The sequence below is a fragment of the Phymastichus coffea genome, unplaced genomic scaffold (assembly GCF_024137745.1).
Source record: "Phymastichus coffea isolate CEN01 unplaced genomic scaffold, Cenicafe_Pcof_1.1 PCOF00205, whole genome shotgun sequence".
Taxonomy (NCBI): domain Eukaryota; kingdom Metazoa; phylum Arthropoda; class Insecta; order Hymenoptera; family Eulophidae; genus Phymastichus; species Phymastichus coffea.
The window spans coordinates 87,900-107,049 of NW_026707016.1; the positions used below are offsets into that span (position 1 = coordinate 87,900).

Below are 19,150 nucleotides of genomic sequence, written 5' to 3' on the forward strand. Positions count from 1 at the left end.
CATACGTATATTAGTTTCATGAATATTTTTAAAATTATTGACTGATCGATAAATTTGAGTGGCCATGGCATTTTAGTTCAAATATTATAATACTGATGGTATCGTAACACTTTCATGTAGTGCACAATTTGAAATGTAGTAGTACTACTAATTCGTTAATTCAGTTTACGAATAAAATTGCAAATTTATTCTGCCGTCTAGTATTATAATTTTAGTGGAACACGAAGTTGACTTAAAAAGAGGAAAAAGACAAAAACTATATTTTCCCCCTTCTCTGTTACTAGCTTATCGACAGTCTAACACCCCCGAACACAAGGCCTAATACCAGGCTTATTATTTTCGTACGGCTCATCGAGCTCGACTATCAATTACTTCGACGTGTCTCTTTTACTCCCCTACGTATATAAGTCGCATCTGCATAACAATCATCATTCGCAGAAAGGATTTATCGAGTTCGCGTCGTTCGCACGGAAAAACCAGTAATAAGACTACATAGATACTTGCAGACAAATGATAAGTGCGTGTGTGTGGTCGTAGGAAAAAAAGTAAATAGAAAAAAAGGGAAGCATCTCCGTCGGCGGTCAACACTCTCAGCTGCACATGTAGGTACATAAGAGCCATCTGTATATACGCGTTTGCAGTTTGTCCGCTTTGTTTTTAGCTTAATGAGATATCCAATTAAACGAATGGCTATTTGATCTGTTAGATTATGAGACGCGGCAAAGGAAATCCCATCGATCGTCGTCGGAACAAAAGTGAATGACTGTAACGAGGCGCGAAACTCCGCCGCGGGCTAATGATCTCGTTTACACGCGTGTCGTCGTCCGCGCACAGCAACGTCGCGCGCAGCAGGTTGCTCGCTCGCTCGCTCGCTCGCGTCCATCCATCCATCACGGATTAACGATCGCAAGCCGCGATTGCAGAAAATACTTGCGCGCGGGCTCAAGGAAAATATATGTGACGCGAGAGCCGACGCCAAGTCCATAAGGGAATCGGAACGCTTGACTTTTTCCCTCTTTCTTTCTCGAGGCAGACTAGGTTGAGCGCTGAATGCCATGGTAATTTGTTTATGACTTTTTGACCGCACGTGCGACAGTCCGACTTGAACTTTTTACGTGTTGCGCTCCGAGTAGGGCCACTCGAGACACATCGTACCTTGCTCTTTGAACTTTGTCTAACTAATTCTGCGTAATGTTTACTTGATTTTCTCTTGCTGGTTGCTGTGTCACAAAAATACGCTCGTGTATTCATTAAGTAGATATTTTCGATAATTTTCCTTATCAAATTTCATGATTTTTGACACAACATTTTTATTAAAAAGTTCTTTTATTGTAGGCCCATGGACAGATTTTGAATGTTTCAATTGTTGAAGCTCTAAATAGTTTATGAAATTTTCAAGATAAGTCATCTTACATTTAAGGTATAATTTTCAAAATTATTTTTCGACTCGGAAATTAAACTCGACTAAAAAATTAATCGATCTAACGGCGATGAGAAAATCCGCTGTAATCGATTATTCGAAAAGTCCTCGCGACAAGTAAGCAGAAACAGATCCCCTAAAATTCCAAGTAACACTTTCCAAGTTGCTTAATATATGCATAGAGTCGCATGTCATTCCACATTTGTGACAGCCTCTCACACTTCGATACCGATACGCACTTCTCACTTCCGTGTTGCGTTGTCGGGGCGCCGGCTTTAATCACCAGCCTCGAGCAACCCGAGACTTGGATGAAAAATCCGTGTCGATTCCCCGTAAAGAAGCGGGAACGTTCACACGCAGGAAGGAAGCGCGAGAGAGGCGCCTTGCGACGACCCGCTGAGTAAGACATTTGTCAGCGACTCGCATAGAGCTCAGAAGCCACCACACCAGACGCGCGCGCTCGCGCCTGTTAAGTGTTTTATGTATCCGGCCACGTGCCCTCCCCCTCCCCCTCCCCCTCTCCCCTTCCAAAAAGTGTCTAAATATTTTCCAGACCTCTTATCACCTATATTCCGTTTCGTTGCTCTATATGCTATCGGTTGCTTTTGCCGTCTGACGCACACACTTGTTTTCGCGTTTTTGGTCGGATTGAGAACGACTATCGCCTTATAGACGAGACGCGCGACAAAAAACGCGCATTGAATTAGTTATACCCTTTCGGGCGAATGCACTTATATACCTGTTTTCATGGCGAAACAAGTGTCTCGTTGCTAGACTATTGCGCGATAACGCAGGAAGCTTAATTGAACGCTAATCTCGTACCATAAATAATTAGATATGGTATTTATAAAACTCTCAGTATCACAAATTTTCAGTATCAAAAATTTCTTGCATCAAGTAATTGCGAAATAGAACGTCGCTCATGCAATACTTTGGAAGATAAGATGATTTTCTAAACTATATATTGATTATTTGTTGAACTCAAAATGAGAATCATATAAATTGTTTATAAAGAGGAAACTTTGAAAAGATAACTAGCGTAGAGGATGCAAGTAAGAATGAGCTGCGTCGTTTACTGCTCTTTTTAATATATTTTCGTGCCGCTAGGTAACTGTCTTACTCGTCATTCAATCCGATACTTAGTCAACGGTAGCTCGCAATACTTATAATCACGATGATTGTAAGTGCCACTTGGATAAATTCGCCTAAACATTGCGCAGATACATTGTTTCAGTTGAGACGTATTAACAAAAGTTAGATCCCAGCTGACTGCCGCAAATTATTTCTCTGCTCTTTTTATTCTTGCAGCTCTGTAGAATTAAACATTACGCCACTTCCAGGAGTCGGAGAGAGAGAGAGAGAGAGAGAGCGCGAGAGAGCGAGAGAGAGGGAGAGGGAGAGAGGGAAAGGTGTATTCGCGTAATGGAGCCGAGAGGCCGCTCCTCGTCACGCGACGCGCCATTTAGCGAAATTGAGAATACCGGCCCCTAGAGAAGCGACTTGTTACGTAGCTGCTGCTGCTGCTGTTGCTGCAGATAGCACAGCGGCTGATTTCGCTGCTGTCTTTTCTTTTTCATTCTCTCGCTCAGCGCGATTTCACTAATTTTGATGAATATTTAAAAGGCCGCGTGAACGCTTTTGCTTTCTCAGCCACGCTTATTGAAATTACTGAGCGGCAGGATGATGGCATTATCTACAATTAGTAGGCCTGAATTTTATTCGTGCTACCTATTTGACGTAATTGAAAAAATTGCGATGGTGTACGTGTTGGCAATGTAACGATCGGAAATTATTTACAAGCACTTGAAAATCGAGGGTATATATCCGCGTTACTTTTACGATCGGCGCATTATCGATCAACAGAACACCTTTGCAGCGTGTCGGCGGCAGAGGAGAGGATAACCTGGAATTTACGATAAGCCGGTATAAAATACAAAAGAGCGTAACACGCCGTAAGCTACTTCATCGTAATTTCTTGGACGGCTCGTGGACAGTCTAACGTATTTATGGTCGCCGTAAAACTTGCGACTTAATTGAATGTTCGTCGCTGCCGTTACATCGACAACGACAACAGTAATAGCGACGTTATTGCACGAACGAACTACATCATATGGTCGTAGACGAATTTTTAATCAGCCACTTGGTCGTTTAGATGAGATATACAATGTGCTGATCCTAGTTTACGGGAATGTTTGTGCGCGTTTTCGTTGATAGGTGGGGCGCATTGATTAAATGGTTTTGAGTATACAAAATTTATCATTGGAATTTGAATTCTTGAATTGGCAGTAGGTTTCGGCTCCATATCGTTCAGCTTTAAGTATCATGTATTTATTCAATACTATATATTACTATTTTACGACACATCTCGTTTCATCTAATACCAAAAACATAACTGCCCGAGCAGTAAAAGTCTACCTACATGATACACGCAAAGTTTATTTTTAATTCCAAAGACATTAATCGAGCCGGAGTATACCGAATCCAATAAATCAAAGAAGAAAAGTCGGAGAAAAAACGTAAAGTTTGGCTCGGGCTTCGCCGTAGGAATCCAAATCGAATCGTCCGAGACGCGGAAAGCGGCTAAATAGAAAACGCAAACGACGAAGGACTTTACGGCCTTCTCTCTATCTGTCTGTCTGTCTCTCTCTCCCTCTCTCTCTCTCTCACACTCGTATCCTTCTCTCTTTCTCGACGCGATCCCGGTAAGCTCTATATCTTCTCCCCGTCTGCGAAGCGCGAGCGACGCGGCCTTTGCTCTCTCTGCTTCCAAATACTTTTTTTCTTATACTCTTTGCCTCCAAGTCGACTCTCGAGTTTTGAGCTACGAGCGACTTTAGATGTCGCGGGTAATTGTTTTTATTGCTTTTTCTCTGTTTATCGTGGGTGAGGAATAACTTTCTTTTTTTTGGAATGCTTTTATTGACGTTTTACGTTGATGCTCGCTATTTTATTCTGTCTCCAAGCGAAAATTCTTACTGTGAATTGTGTTTAATGTTTACCTTGTGTTTTTCCGTGTGCGTGAGCTCAAATAAATGATGGATTAAATATGGATCATACAACACATCCATTATGCCAAGACCAGTGATATCTACGCTGTTTTAGAGGATGCTTTAACCACTCGATAATCGTTGCAATTATTTTCTATAGTATATAAGCTAACCTGAAAAATTAACGATGAATTTTCTGTGCTGTAAATTAGTAAATTATATTTATTAAAGAAGGTAATTTTATGGACAACAGTTTACGTTCGTCTTAGGAGTGGTAAATAATCGAATTTTCATCGAATAAGAAATAACCCTATGAACGAGAATCCGTGCAATCAGCCTGTCGTACGTTCAGAAAATCATTCTTCAAGACAATTATGGTGTTACGCAAAAGCTCGCTTGCGCGTGAAAGTTACAAGAAAAACATCGTCGGTGCGCGGCACCTGCACACACGAAAAAGCTAAACAAGACAAAGTCCACGAGGCGACAATAGGATCGATACTCTCTCTGACATAGTAGTAGTGCAGCGTTGTATCCCTCGGCGTACGCGCTAACACAAGGTCAGTCTCATCGCCTCGACAAGTAGAGAGGGTCTTTTTGTGTGTGTGGAGGCTGTGTGGAATATCGAGGTCGGCCTCTGAATGTTTTATGCAGACGATTCGCCGCTGCAGTTGTTTCACGGCGTGTGGATCCCCAAGTCTCGGCACGTTTCTCTCTCTCTCTCTCTCTCTCTCTCTCTCTCTCTCTCTCTCTCTCTCTCTCTCTCTCTCTCTCTCTCTCTCTCTCTCTCTTTGCGATGCAAAAAAAGAATTTTTTTTTCGTTTCATCCCTTTCGCCGAACGAAAATAAAAAGTGTTGCTCGAAGGGTTACTCTTAATTTGTTAATTCAAGCAGCTGAGCTAATTCGTCGAATCTCTAACTTGGCTACTCGTTCACGAGACACTTGCGATCTCTTTTAATCTGTTTTGTTCCTCCCTTCGCTATCGTCGTCGTCGTTCTGCTCGCCGCGTGGAAATTAATTCTTTTTTCCTTCTTGTCTTCAATTTTGTAATTAGACCTTTCCCGGGTGCATTTTAATACGACTTGTATATAGCGAAGGGTGAAAAGTCTTTTGGTCGATTTTTCCTCTTCGAGAAGACACGAAGTGTTGCGGGAGAATGACAAGATGCCGAGATGTAAAAATACTAGCAGTCGTTATTGATTTTCCTTTCCAAAATACGTCGATGAAAAAGCCCAAATTCACACATCGTTCAAAACATTCAAACATGTTCATGTTCGGTAAGAAATACAGCAACGGCTTCTTGTCTCAGTCTCCTTTCAGCTTATACTCGCGAGTCTTTAGCTCTGAAGATAAGTTAGCCGTCTGCGTGTAGGGGCAAGAGGGTGGTCGTCGAACGCGGGCGACGGCGACGCTGGCCAGTGTACACACAAGGGGAGACAGAGAGAGAGAGAGAGAGAGAGAGAGCTCTAGGGCTATGACGGCCGCTATGTCGGCCATGTTGTCTTGACATTCCCCCTTCGGATATATTTAGCTTGGCCGCCTCTAGGGAGAGACTCTTGTACTTACGGGTACGTGTGTATGCGGATCAAACCACTCCCAACTTATGACGTTGCGCGCGCCACGAATGCCAACGGCCCAAGATTTGTTTACGTGGATTTATTCCTTTGTTTGACTAGGATATATACCATGTGCATGAACAACACATGGTGACGATTAAATTTTTAAATTCTGTTTGTTCTGATGCGGCGAGAGATGTGGTGAATTGAAATTGTAGAGGTGGTATTTTTTTAATTTTAGTCAGAGAATGACAGATGGAAGAGAAATGGATGATCTTTTAACAGGAGTTTCAGTAAATTTGCTTCGATCATGCCTTAGACGCACTGCGATAAGTCGTTCACCTCCTAGACTATTTGTACTTTCATTTTATGACAACCATCACAAATACTAAGCCTGAAGCTCCGGTCATTCAAGAGCCTGCCGCCCCGGCACTAATTTTGCCATGAAAAATCTCGAGCACATCAAGCCAGCAGGTCAATTAAAAGTGCGTGAGTCCAGTTAGCCGACAACCATGGCAGCAACAGGAAAAAAAGTCATCAATATCTTGGAGAGCCTTCGCGGTGCAGGGAAAAGACAAAACTTTATCGGTTACCGTTGCCGCCACCGCCGCCGAGAACGACGACGAGGGGAGAGGCGGAGTCACGCCTAATCCCTAGAGTCAAAATGGAAGTCTCCGGAGACTCGCGCATTGTACCTACACGGACAAAACTTTGGCCGACTTGTACATACACACGTATATGTATGGCAGAGCGCATTAACCGAAAAAGCAGGCCAGCCGAAAGCTTTGTTTTATCATCAGGCTCTTACTTGTCTCGATCGTGTCCGAGTCCAACGCCAGCGCGAGCCACAAAAACACAAAAATGCAAATCTCGAAGAAATGAAGCTTCACTAGACCTGTCAATAGTATTTCTTTGGCAAGGACTCTCGATTTTTCTCGCTCACTCGCGGCAAGAGCTTTTTACTTAGCTCGGCGATCGTCGATGAAAAATGCAAACCCTGGGGCCACCAGCGGGCGCCGCCGCGTGCAGCTCAATTATTTAAAACGTCGCGCCTCGGCCGCCACCACGCCGTGTACTGAATATAACGTTTTCAAGATTCACTTTCATTTTCTACCGCCAGCGCCACCCTCATCTATATCCTCCGCTCGCGCCAAGAAAGATTATACGAGCGCGTACAGCACAATGGCAGGTGTAAAGAGTCCGAAAAGATCGCGCCTGGGTCGAGGCTGTTTTTACGTGTCTCGGAGATATCCGCTTTGACTCGTTCATTTGTTCGCTGTCGAGCAGGACAGATTTCTCCTTCTACCGCCTACGTACAACATTGCTGATAAATTTTATTTTGCAGAAATGCAAGCAAGCTGCGACAAGAAGTTCCGAAATACCTCATAATCACATAATTAATACAGCATTATAAGAAATCGCGAAACCAACCTTTCGTATAATCTGCACGACAATTTCGGACGATTCCCATTACCATCGAGCGTATGCATGCCCTCTTTCTCTCGTTCTTTTGTTTCGTCGTGCTCCTCGATGAAATAATTCCAGCATAACGAAACGCACCTACCACGCACCCACGCAGGCGCGTGTGCGTGCGAACGAGGAAGAGCAGAAAGGAGGAGGGTAAATCCCAAAGGACTATCGACTGCCGAGTCCCGTGGGGCGAGTCGATATTCTACTAGGGACAGCCCTCTCTCTCTCTCTCTCTCTCTCTCTCTCTCTCTCTCACACACACAGTCGCCGACATTCGACTCCTAAACACTCGGCGCAAGCGCCGCGCATGCACGCAGCAGAAAGCCTGCCGAGAAAGAAAGAAACCCGCGCGCCAGGATGATTTGTGAGTGCGTTCGCGACGAGAGAGGGAAAGAGAGCTTTGTTTGAGCTTTCTTCGCGCAAAGGCTTGCTTTCGAATTTTTTTTTCTCGTTTGCAGTCGATTCCTTTGTCGAGCTAAGGATGCGAAACGAGTCCGCGGACTTTGTTTGTTCGAGATCAGAGTTATAATTAATTATGAATTCAGTTGCCGTAGCTTCCAGATACAGCGACAGTTTAGCTGGTGATTTTTAATTACACGAATTGCTAATCGATTGAATATAGAAGCTGATACTTTACCTCGATTCAAATATTTACGCAATAAGTGAAGAAGAACGCTTCGGGGAAAGCAGCCTTTCGATTGAACGCCACCTTATGGTAAACTTCAAAGATATCAAACCTTGCCAGATAGATGCGCAGCGTACATAGGCCAACGATTGTTTCAGTTGGCCTCGGCGAGCTAACATTTAGCAATTGCAGCGCGCGCGGCGCAACGCGGTTATAAACCATAACTGCAGTGCGCGGACAAAGCGGTAGCGGATATACAGTTAGCAAGTACGATAATGTTAGCAGCAGGTTGTCAGCATCACGCGTGGGAGGGCTAAGTTACTTAGTCGCTTTGGTAGGCTTGCTTGTCTAATTGTAACTAGCCCTCTGGGGATCTCACCGCGCCGCACTGGACCTAGCTCCCGCGTATGCATCTCCTCAAAAGTCCGATACGATTTGCATATCGTCCGGCTGGATTGTAATAAAAGGAAACGGCCGGCCGCCTCGCTATCTCGAGGCAATAAGCTTTGCGCGTAATTACGATGTTTTTGACGGCCTCGGTACTGGTGTGCAGCTGGAATTGCTAGGGCGGAACCCGAAAGCAGCCGCACTACGATAAGATCGTGTCGCCGATAATCGCTATCGAAGCGCGATCAGCGCTTCTCGGACTACCAACACCCCATAGTCTCGTTATTTCGCACTGATGCCATTATCTCTCTCTCTCTCTCTCTTGGCCTACCTACTCTGCTATATTACGTCGTGCTTCGGTTTTTCTTTTATTTTATCTTTCTATGGTTATTACAATGATGTCGAAAGTATTGTATTGTACTTTGTGCTTTTTGAAAATGATGGCTGACTAAAATTTGGATTTATCACTTGAATTCTTTTTTTCTTTACACTAAGTCATTCGATTTATTTTATATTATTCAACATTAATATTGAATAATTTTATAAGTACCTTTCACTTCGAATTGGGTTACTTATGTTATAGTAAATTTGTTTATTAATAATTTAAGTAAACCTTGATATTGAACTCTACGAAATGCACATACGATTATGGCTAATTTATTAGTAGAAAACAATTTCAACATGATTTCTCAAATGTAATTATGATTAATCTATGGAATAGTATTTGAAGATCATCAAAATCTCACAAATCAAAATTTAATTCTTTTAATTATAAAAACAATCTTGAAAGTTTTAGTCTACTAATCCAAATAATTTCTCTTGCAACTTAGCTCACGTTTAATTTACTAAAACTTGTCCTAGCTCTCGATAATTTTATAACATTGAAGAATAAACAATAAATCAGTCGTCATGTGCTCAAGCACAATCTAGTTCTTTCGATCGACATGTATATATATACACCACGCGAGCGCATGCGAAGCGAGAAGAAGAAACGCCAAAGATCGGGCTGCGTTATTGCGAAGAGAGAGAGAGAGAGAGAGAGAGAGGAGAGAGAGGAGAGAGAGAGGAGAGAGAGAGAGAGAGAGAGAGAGAGAGAGAGAGAGAGAGAGAGAGATGAGAGAGAGAGAGGGAGTCGTCGCTGGCATTATCATCGAGAAAAGCGAGCGAGGGTTAGCTTGTGAACCCTCTCTCTCGCTCTTTCGTACATCTGGTCGCATGGCAACGCCCGCGTGCGTGCCACGCACAAGCATGGCGACTATACTAAACCACCCCCTTGTGATATAACCACCCCCGCTTAAAATCGTACAATTTTTTTCCCGCTAGACTTTTGGCTTATGCTTCTGTGTTCTCTGTCCGTTGTCTTGTGGTGGATGCGACGTGTTTGTTTTTTTTTCCTTTCTTTTCAAGGGAGGTTAGGCTTGCGCAGAGATGGGTAATGGCGATAGAGTTGCTGGGAGGGCGATCGATGGTGTTTGGAAAATTATCAGCTTTTCTGTATTATTTTTATCAGACAAATACCATGTTAGAATGTTCAATACTGATAGATGGTGATTAGGTTTCAGTGTGAATGAAACGTTATTGTAGATATAATTATATATAAATTTCGTGAGTTGAAAATTTTTATTTCAAATTAAACTCAGTGATCTTATCTCAGTTCGCGTATTGAATTTTATTCATTGGTACTTGAATAATTATAAATCGCAGTTACAGTAAATTGCGAAATATATTTTCAAAATACGCGTGTATGCTTATTTGGCATTCGCACTACACAAGAAATACGAAATGTAAATACGTTTCTCAGCAAAGTTGTTTCAAAGCAAACAGTCAAATCAAGCATAAAACATCTTCCGAATGATCACCTGAAAATTCTCTCCGTAGAGCTCTTATTACGCGGGAAATCAATTCACAATTCAATCTCCGTGACGTTCAAACTTAAACCTCTTTTACTGCTAGCAGAATAAGAAGAAGGCGGCGCGGGTACACTCGAGTGGAATAAACATAAAAAGAAGAAAAAATAAAGAAAGAAGGAAGCGAGAGCGAAAGCGAATTTACGTGTACACGAGAGCGAGCGAGCGAAGTTGCTTGGATTTTACCGAGTTTCCGAACGCACGACGAACGACGAGGCTTCTCTCAAAGGGGAATCCCCCGCGTAAAGTGTGGCAAGGAGCTACCGGAGCATAAGCAAGTTAGCGAGTTGTCTCGCGTGTATTTTCAGTGTCTCGAAGCTTACGCTCTTGCCTCTTGGCGTCAAAGGTAACAGCTCGAAAATATTAAAATTACATTTTGCTTAACCTCCTTTGAGAAGCTTATTTATCTTGTTTCCAAGCGTAAATGAATTTTAGCAATTGATTGGTGTGGTTTGCGAATGACAATCTTTTTCTTTTTAGCTCGTAAAAAAGAAAATAGTAATTTCAAAGAATATTGCAATTTATTTTAGAAAAAGATCAATTGCCTTTCACCACGACTCATTCATCAGTTGATCGTTTTTCCGGATGCAGTCATGATTCGTACGGTGCTGTGCATGCAACATTTAGATGTTCATGCGATAGGAATTTATCGTGAGCTAATTGAAAAATTAATTTACTAAAAGTGCTGCTCTACGGTGATCTCGTCATTTATTCATTTCTTGAGTAACTTTAGATATTTGAATTGTGCGGAAAATATATCTCATTCGCTAATGAATCACCGGGAATGCTGTCGATAACCAATCAATAGCGATTGGAAACTTCTCAAATATTTTCTCTATAATAATGTAAAGTGCAGTTACTCTGATTAAAATCCTAGCAGCATTTGCATGCAGAATTCGCATTATCATACGAATTAAGAGATAGAAGAACGAGAGTAAAGAATTAAATTTCGCAGTCGCTACGATGTCCCCATTGCCAGTCCAGACAAATTATATCTTATTATCAATTCGCTTGAGTACGGATATGAACAATGCTTAAACGACTAACTTTATTACGAACACATTGTAGTACTTTTCACTTATTTTTCATTTATAATTGAGTGAAGAGTCATGGATTTAATTAACCAAATTATTGACGAAAATGTACTATTGATTTAATCGTACTTGACGAATGTACATGCAGTTGATGAAATACTGAGACGATGAGGAGAGGAGGGTTAAGCTATCGGGCTAGAAATGTGCTAATCACCTATTAATGTAGGTCTAACCTTTGCGTACTCGCACGCGATCTGATTGACCCCCCCTTATCTCTACACCTTAGCGCCGGAGAGTAAAGATCTGATGGGTTCGAAGATACATGAGGGAGTTTAGCTGTTATCGGTCACTCGCTACTAAGGGATTTGGCTCCTTATTACGACATTAATTATGTAAAAGCAATAGAAATTGATAAAAAGATCTGAATGGTACTCGAAGTGCACGATCGCACCTGTGGTGGTGAAATTACGCGACGGCGGCAAGAGCACGCGATCCTGAATAATTGCGCAAAGCCAACGTCTTCCTCTTCGCGCGGCTTGCTGCTACACTCCCAATCATTATATTTCCCAATTCTAGTGCGCGAGTAAGCTAAAGCTCGGGTCGGGAGCCTCGAGGCAATTCTCCACGCGGCTGCATAATGGAGCCAATTAATAAGAATGTGTACCGAGGCCAAGACTCTCTTGCGATCGGTAGGTGTACGCGCGTGTGTGCATGTGGGTACCGAGGGATAGTGAATGTTTAAGCGCAAAGCCCCATTACGCTCGATAGCACTAATTCGCAAGCGAGCTACCTGGCAAATTCGTCGTGGCTGGCAGCAGGTCTAAGAAAACGGAGAAAATTGTCGTCAAGCAGTTTAGCTGAGATAATCAGCTTCGACAATAGTTGGGAGGGCGAGTGCGCTGACAAGGTTAAGTCTACGGCGGCGGCGGCGGCGGCAGCGGCGCTGACCTCCGTAATTACGAGAGCATGCAAGCTAGATTAGGCTTTCTAGGCGGAAGGAGAGAGAGGAGAGAAGTAGCGCGAGATGCCCGAGGGAATACTGCAGTAGCAGCGGCAGCGGCAGCGGGCAGCGGCAGCGGCAGCGGCAGCGGCAGCGGCAGCGGCAGCGGCTCTATTTCTCATGGAAAGAAAAGCGAAGCCAAGGCGCCTGTGTGCTATATTTGGCAGCAGCAGCCCCTTGTAAGACGCTGCATAATTCATGGGCCGCAAGTAATACGTTTGCTCAAAGCTACATGCGCGCATGCGCGCCCACGTCTGCCGGGGGATTCCAAGCGCCCGCCTACCCTTAATGGCAGTGTATCACATTAGAGAGAGATGTTCTTGCTTAGAGAGAGACACTAGCAGGTTTATAGGACATGCCCGAGATACGCCGATTTACCACGAATTATACAGCGATTTACGAAGCTCGTGCCACTTAGGTGCGCGTGCACGCGCGATATAACGTGTCCGTTAGATGCGGCGGTGAACAATTCGATCGTCTGAAATTAACCAACATCTCGCGATCGGACGAGTGAAAACTGGAGAAACAGATGATATCCCAACATTCACAGGACGAAGGCTCAGCGGCAGCGTTAAACCGGGATTTAGACCGGACGGAAAGAAAGAGAGGTACAGGGGCGCAGGGCTGGCGAAAACGCGATTAAAGATACGCTTTCTTATACGCGAGCCTAGGAGGAAAATGGATTTCTGATACGCGTAATGCCACCCTATTTGCTTCTATTACGCCTAAGTCCTCGACGTAAGCTTCTCGGCCTTATAGTATACACTTCGACCTCCCCAAGGACTATATCTTTAGACGCTGAAAATGTATTTACGACGTCGAGTGCCACTTGACAAGTAGCTCGACGCGCCAGATGTTTCTTTATGAGGAAAATGTTGCGCAAGGAAGAGTTTCTTTTTTTTTTTTTGCATCGGATAGTGCGACAGACATTCGCGCGAGTGATACCCTTGAACGTCTATTTTTCACGAAAATATACGAGCTTGTTAATAGATTGTTGGCTCAATAATTCAAAATGTTTTTAGACAAGAAAATATTTAAATAACGAAAGTTAAATGCCGGAGTTGAACATGATTACGTGTATAGCGTGCTCACGCTTCGTTCTCGTTTTTCACTGGACGGCGGTGGCGGTGGCTCGTTAATTGGTACACGGAAGCACAAACAGAAACTCGTCGGCGACCGATGATTTATTGCCAGGTATGATTGAATTTATTGGAACACGGACACGTGTTGCCCAGGCAGTTCGTCGTTTACGCGTTTTTTTTCTTTTTTTTTTCATTTTCGCTAACGTGTTGAAAAAAATTTTTTTTCCCTCCTTTGTTTCACCTTCGCGTACGCTCGTTGCTCTCTTCGCTCTTTTTTTTTTTCTCTTTTTTCATGAATACAAAATATAACAACGAACGAGAGTGAGATAGTAAAGGTTTTCTTTTTGTTTTATTCGCGTTATATAGTATAAGTGAAAATCTAGGCAGGTCGCTCTTAATTTCGCAAGAAATGAATCGCTTACGGGATAAAAATCTAATAAACACTGCCTGCGAGCGAAAATCAAGTTTATTCCCATCAGGGGGGTTTGCTTCGATGTATCGATGTCTTTCGCGCGCGAAAACGAAATCTGGCTCTCGCATTTGAATCAGCCCGGTGACGCAATCCATTAGGAACTCTAACAGCCAATATCATGAGCAAGAAGAATATCGCTTGCTATTAGGGGTTTGGGAGGTACATATATATAAGAGACGCGCACGCGTCTCTCCATCGTGAAATTCTCTTTTATCTGCCAAGCTTGATATCGACTCTGACAACTGCAGCCGGATAGGAAAAGGCAATGAATTTTTTAAACAAATCTTCGATAAAAATCGCAATTTGTTTTTCGATATCACGTATTTACTGATTGAAAGAAACTTTTTCAATTCAAGTTACAAAGTTTATTCCCGAATAATTTTCCTTCGTCCCGCAAAGCCTTTACTCGTGCTAGCGCGCGCGAGAACGATCCACAGCTCGTGTACGGCACGCTCCGTCGTCGACCAAATGGAATTTTGCGAACACGCGTAGATAGAACTCTCCCCCGCTTATACGAAGCATTGAGATTCGCGCCTCCGATAAGGACGCACAACAATGCAACCCCGCCTCGATAGAATCTTAATGCCCTCCTAAAAGCAAACGGAATTAAATGCGACACGCGAATGGGGCGAAAGAAAACAAAGAAAGAGAAGAAGAAGCATAGCGAGAGAAATGTCGCTTACTTCTCAAGACAAATTGAAAGTATGCGTTTGATTTTTACCGGACGCGTAAAGAGGGAGGATGACAATAGTTACTTGCTCTCTCTGGGGAGTACTCAGACGGCACTGCACCATTATTTTCGATCTCGTGGTTGTACAGTGCAAAAGAAAGTGTATATAGTTCGAAACGAAAAATTCGCGTGTATTATTGTCCGTCGTACTTTTTTTTATAGACAAAAAAAGAAGGCAAAAAATTCGTCGGGAATTCAATATCACCCTCCGATATTCTACATAATTCATGAAAATTGAGCCGCCGGCTTTTTAGGCTGACTCTCTTTCTCTCTCTCTCTCTCTCTCTCTCTCTCTCTCTCTCTCTCTCTCTCTCTCTCTCTCCCTCGCTTTTCTCTCTGCGCTTCTTTGCGGAGCTATTCTTACTCGCGCACACACATTTTTACCCTTTTCTACGAGGGCGAGAGAGAGAGAGCACTCTACCCTCGTCGACGTCGCTGCTGGCAAATCCACGATGTATGTGTGTATGTATGTGGTGTGTTGAGATAGGTGAGAATGCTCGAGAAATATTCTTTCTTGTCTCATTTTCAGTTATATTTTTTTTGTCTTTGTTTGAAAAAATGTTTGTTGAATCTCGATATTTCTATGAAAATATTATTGCGTTAAAGTGATTTGTATTTTACAATTATTTCAAACGATTAATAGATGAAACTAAAATTTCATCTTGCTCTGAATGAAACATTTGATTATAAAATAGTAAAATGATCCTTAAAATTTGTAGTTTTCAAAAGAGCGGTCAAAAAATAGTTTAAAGTATATAGTAGTAAAAACTTGGAATAGAATATAACAAAAGAAATTGCAAACAAATAACAACGTAAGAACCCTGATTATATTGATAAGTCACACAAAGCCATAATAGGCAAACCACCCATTCATAGGTTTACGCATCTAAGTTTAGTATTTGGCCAAAAGCTCAACACACAGACATACAGAGTAACGCATACACCTCCCTTTGGTGGCGAGTCCTAAGGCACAGCACGAGTCTGACTTTAATCTAGAGAAATACTGAATAATACAGTCAGACGGAAAGAGAAGAGAGTGAGTAGGGCCACGATTGGCTCATGTACTATTCAAACTCACTTTCGCGCGTGTACCCTAATGCCATCGCGGGGCCCTTTTAATTAAGTTACGTTTAAGCAGCATTAAGCATCTTGTCAACCGTTTAAGATGCTCGGCTCATCAAACTAATTCTTGGCTTCTTTGCTGTGTTATAGGTTCTTCCTCAAATTTTTCCTTAAGTGCAATCAGAATTGTCTGAAAAATGCTGGAAATCCGAGGGACATGAGACGTTTTCAGGTGAGTCAGTATATCATAAAGAATATCACGTTAGATGTGTAAGAAAAAAACTTAGAAGTTATGCAAATCGCGCAAAATGTCACAATTCACAAAGATGATGCACGCAATTCATTTATTCTATTAAGTGAAATCGTATTTTAAAAGCACGCACAATAGCAAGAGCTTTATTATCACCAAGAAGCTTCTTGCAAAGCTCTTGCAAGTTTGGCGTAGCAATAGCAGTAACAGCAGTATCGTCCGAGGCAGCACGAATGCAGAACGGTTGAAAATTTAATAGAGTACTCTCGATACCAAGGTTTGCGCACGGAAGCCCTCTCGCGCGGCTAAGACTCTCTCTCTCTCTCTCTCTCTCTCTCATCTCTCTCTCTCTCTCTCTCTCTCTCTCTCTCTCTCTCTCTCTCTCTCTCTCTCTCTCTCTCTCTCGTACAATCCAGGGTTGGGGACTGGGCAATTAGTTCGGCCCCCGTCATTGCCGTGCGCGCTATCTTCTCGCGTCGGCATGCTTGAACAAAAGACAAAATTAAAAAGTGAATTGCCGAAAACCTTCCGTCTTAACGAACAAACCTTGCCGTGTTAAGACATTGTACTTTTGTTGAGTGAATTCAATCTTGCTTTCCATGTTTGTATTCTTTCCAGTAATGCTTTGGAGATATTTTTCTATTTAATAATTTTTTTGTAATATTAGTTGCATCATGGATAGATATTTATCCCGTATAAATAATGATTTTTTAATAAATAAAAACTGAAGGTAAAACATCAAAGGAATCTCTACTTAAAATATTTTTAAGTAGAGATAATCAAGTTTAGTCAGCCAGGTAATTTATTTCTCAAATAATTTTTAACGACTTTATGAAGTTATCTTCAGCAATATTATTCTTCAAATATATCTCCGCAAAATTTGTTTCATTTAATTAACAACTTATTGTATAAGCCCGCGAAGCATAAAGAAAAAAGGAAACTTTTACGTTTTGCGCTCGCAGCACAGACGGAATTAAATTATTTAAAATGTTCACGGGATTCTTCGCCAAGTGCTCATTGTCAAAAGTTGAGAATTAATATTCCGGCTGTCTGCTCACGCTCTTTCACCCCTCGCGAAATCAAGTCAGCGTGGCTTTGCATGCAAGGGCAGAAAAGTTCTTCGGTCACGCGTTCTTGACTTTTTATTTCCTTTGTTTTCTTTTTCTTATTTGCTACCTTCAGAGACCTTCATAAAAAGCTTCGATTTAATCTCTTAGTTATAAATACTTAACGGATCTTTCATCAAAACAATGGCAACTACGAAATCTCTAAAAAACTTAAAATTGTAAATGTCTGGAAGTTGCTCATTAATTTAAATTATGCAGTTACCATATAGTTATAGAATTTTTTCCATCATATTTATCACACTTGATTCTCGTGTGATCATTTAATCTGGAAAAAATGGTAATAAACAACCGTAGTGTCCAATTTTTAAGAAACTTACAGAATTATTGAAATTATGCAAATTGAAATTCTTAAAACTATAAAAAACTTTCTGAAAATCAGTTATATAGCAAAAAGGGTAATAATTAGATGCAGCTAAATTTTGAAAATTCAAACATTACGATATTTGCAGGTGATTATATCGACGCAAGTCGGTGTAGACGGACCATTGCTAGCAGTATCGGACAACATGTTCGTGCACAACAACAGTAAGCACGGAAGGCGAGCGAAGCGACTGGACCCAAGTGATCCTGGCGAGTACAATAGTAAGTGTCTCGAGGAAAAAAAGAAGAACAAAGCAGAAAAAAAAATTGTTCTCTCAGCCCCATCTTTCTCTCTCGCACGCGGCGAAAAGCGGGCGGAGCGAAGCGCAAGCTCGCGCATACAAACGGCCGGATCGCGCGCGAGACAAGATGTAAATCAATGGGGAAGAGAAAGAGAGAGAGAGAGAGAGAGAGAGAGAGAGAGAGAGAGAGAGAGAAAGAGAAAGGGAGGTCGACTACTACTCGGGTACACCCATTTTCTCGCTCCTTTCTGCCGACTAGAGCAGTTTTCTCCGGCTTTGTCTGTGCTTCTGTAGCACTTTCAGCCTATCCTCCTATTTTTTTCTTGCTTCTCCGGGGCTGGCTTGATGGGTTTTTCGGATACAAAATGGTTTGCTTTGGAATGTGATCTTTTTGGGTGGAGCGAGCGAGAGAAGAAGATTATTATTGACGTCAAGAAGCGTGCTTGCAATCAGTATTGCTTGTGTATGAAAAAATTACAAAATTTAACTTTTTCAAATCTTTTCCCAATTCATTTTTACGAACTAGTCGTTCGGTTTAAGTATATTTGGTTTGAATCCGCTTAAAAATAAAAGCTATTCGTGAAGTTTCAAAATTAACCGATAAAAACGAAAACTAATGAGTTTGAAAACAATTTAAAAAAAACGGTCCGGGAATTGGTTGAGATAGGAGGAAACTACTTACAAGCTCACGAGGCTGCCATAATTCTTACACCCCACGAAAATCACGTCTCCTAAAATACAACGGCCTCTTTCTCACACGCACACGGGTACACACGAAGAAGCCATCGTGCGCGGAAGGAAGGAAGGAAGTCATCGGGGCGCCTGCGAAGAGTCAGCCCCTCCTCTAATTCTGTTTATAGCCTAAAAGAGAGAAGGAAAGCTAGAGCAATTTAATTGTAAAGCGAGCGGGAGGAGTCATGACCCGTGACGGGGCTTTTAACGAGTTTTGAATCGATCCAAAGGGCAAAAATCAGCTTTTTTCTACGCGGAAATCCCCCAAAGGAGGTTAGATTTTCGGCAGAAAAATCTGCTGATTCGCTGCGACTACAGGTTCAGACATCCCTAAATTTTCTCGAAATTTGTTGACTTACCTCAAAGATTTTCTCCTTATTTGCCAGCCATCAGATGCTACTTTGTCGGCTCTAATTAAGTCTCGCACTACTTGCGATTGCCTTATCGCTCGTATACCGTTTAATACTCAAACACTTTCCGCTGATAATCCCATAAATCCAAATAATCTTAATCGCATACGCAAACAACGAAAAAGAAAAAAGGCAAATCTCGCAAGCGCAGCTTAAAGCGACAAACGCTTGTCGCGCGTGCGGCAGTTTGTTAAAGCGAGCGCGCGCCGAAGATTTATTATATTCGCGGAACATTTGCGACTCGACTACCTTTTCCCCTCTACTCCATCCCTCAACGATGTACCTCTCGTTTTATTTCC

At 42.3% G+C, this 19,150-nt stretch overlaps 1 protein-coding gene across 3 annotated transcripts in view; it reads left to right on the forward strand.

Annotated features, from left to right (window-relative positions):
• Positions 1-19,150, forward strand: part of LOC131673920 (transcription factor collier) — a 59,122-nt gene that overhangs the window by 35,756 nt on the left and 4,216 nt on the right. For all 3 annotated transcript variants that reach the window (XM_058952313.1, XM_058952312.1, XM_058952311.1), the window contains exons 7-8: positions 15,881-15,962; positions 17,557-17,689. In XM_058952313.1, coding sequence (XP_058808296.1) covers positions 15,881-15,962; positions 17,557-17,689 — 215 coding nt within the window. The remainder of the gene's footprint in view (positions 1-15,880; positions 15,963-17,556; positions 17,690-19,150) is intronic.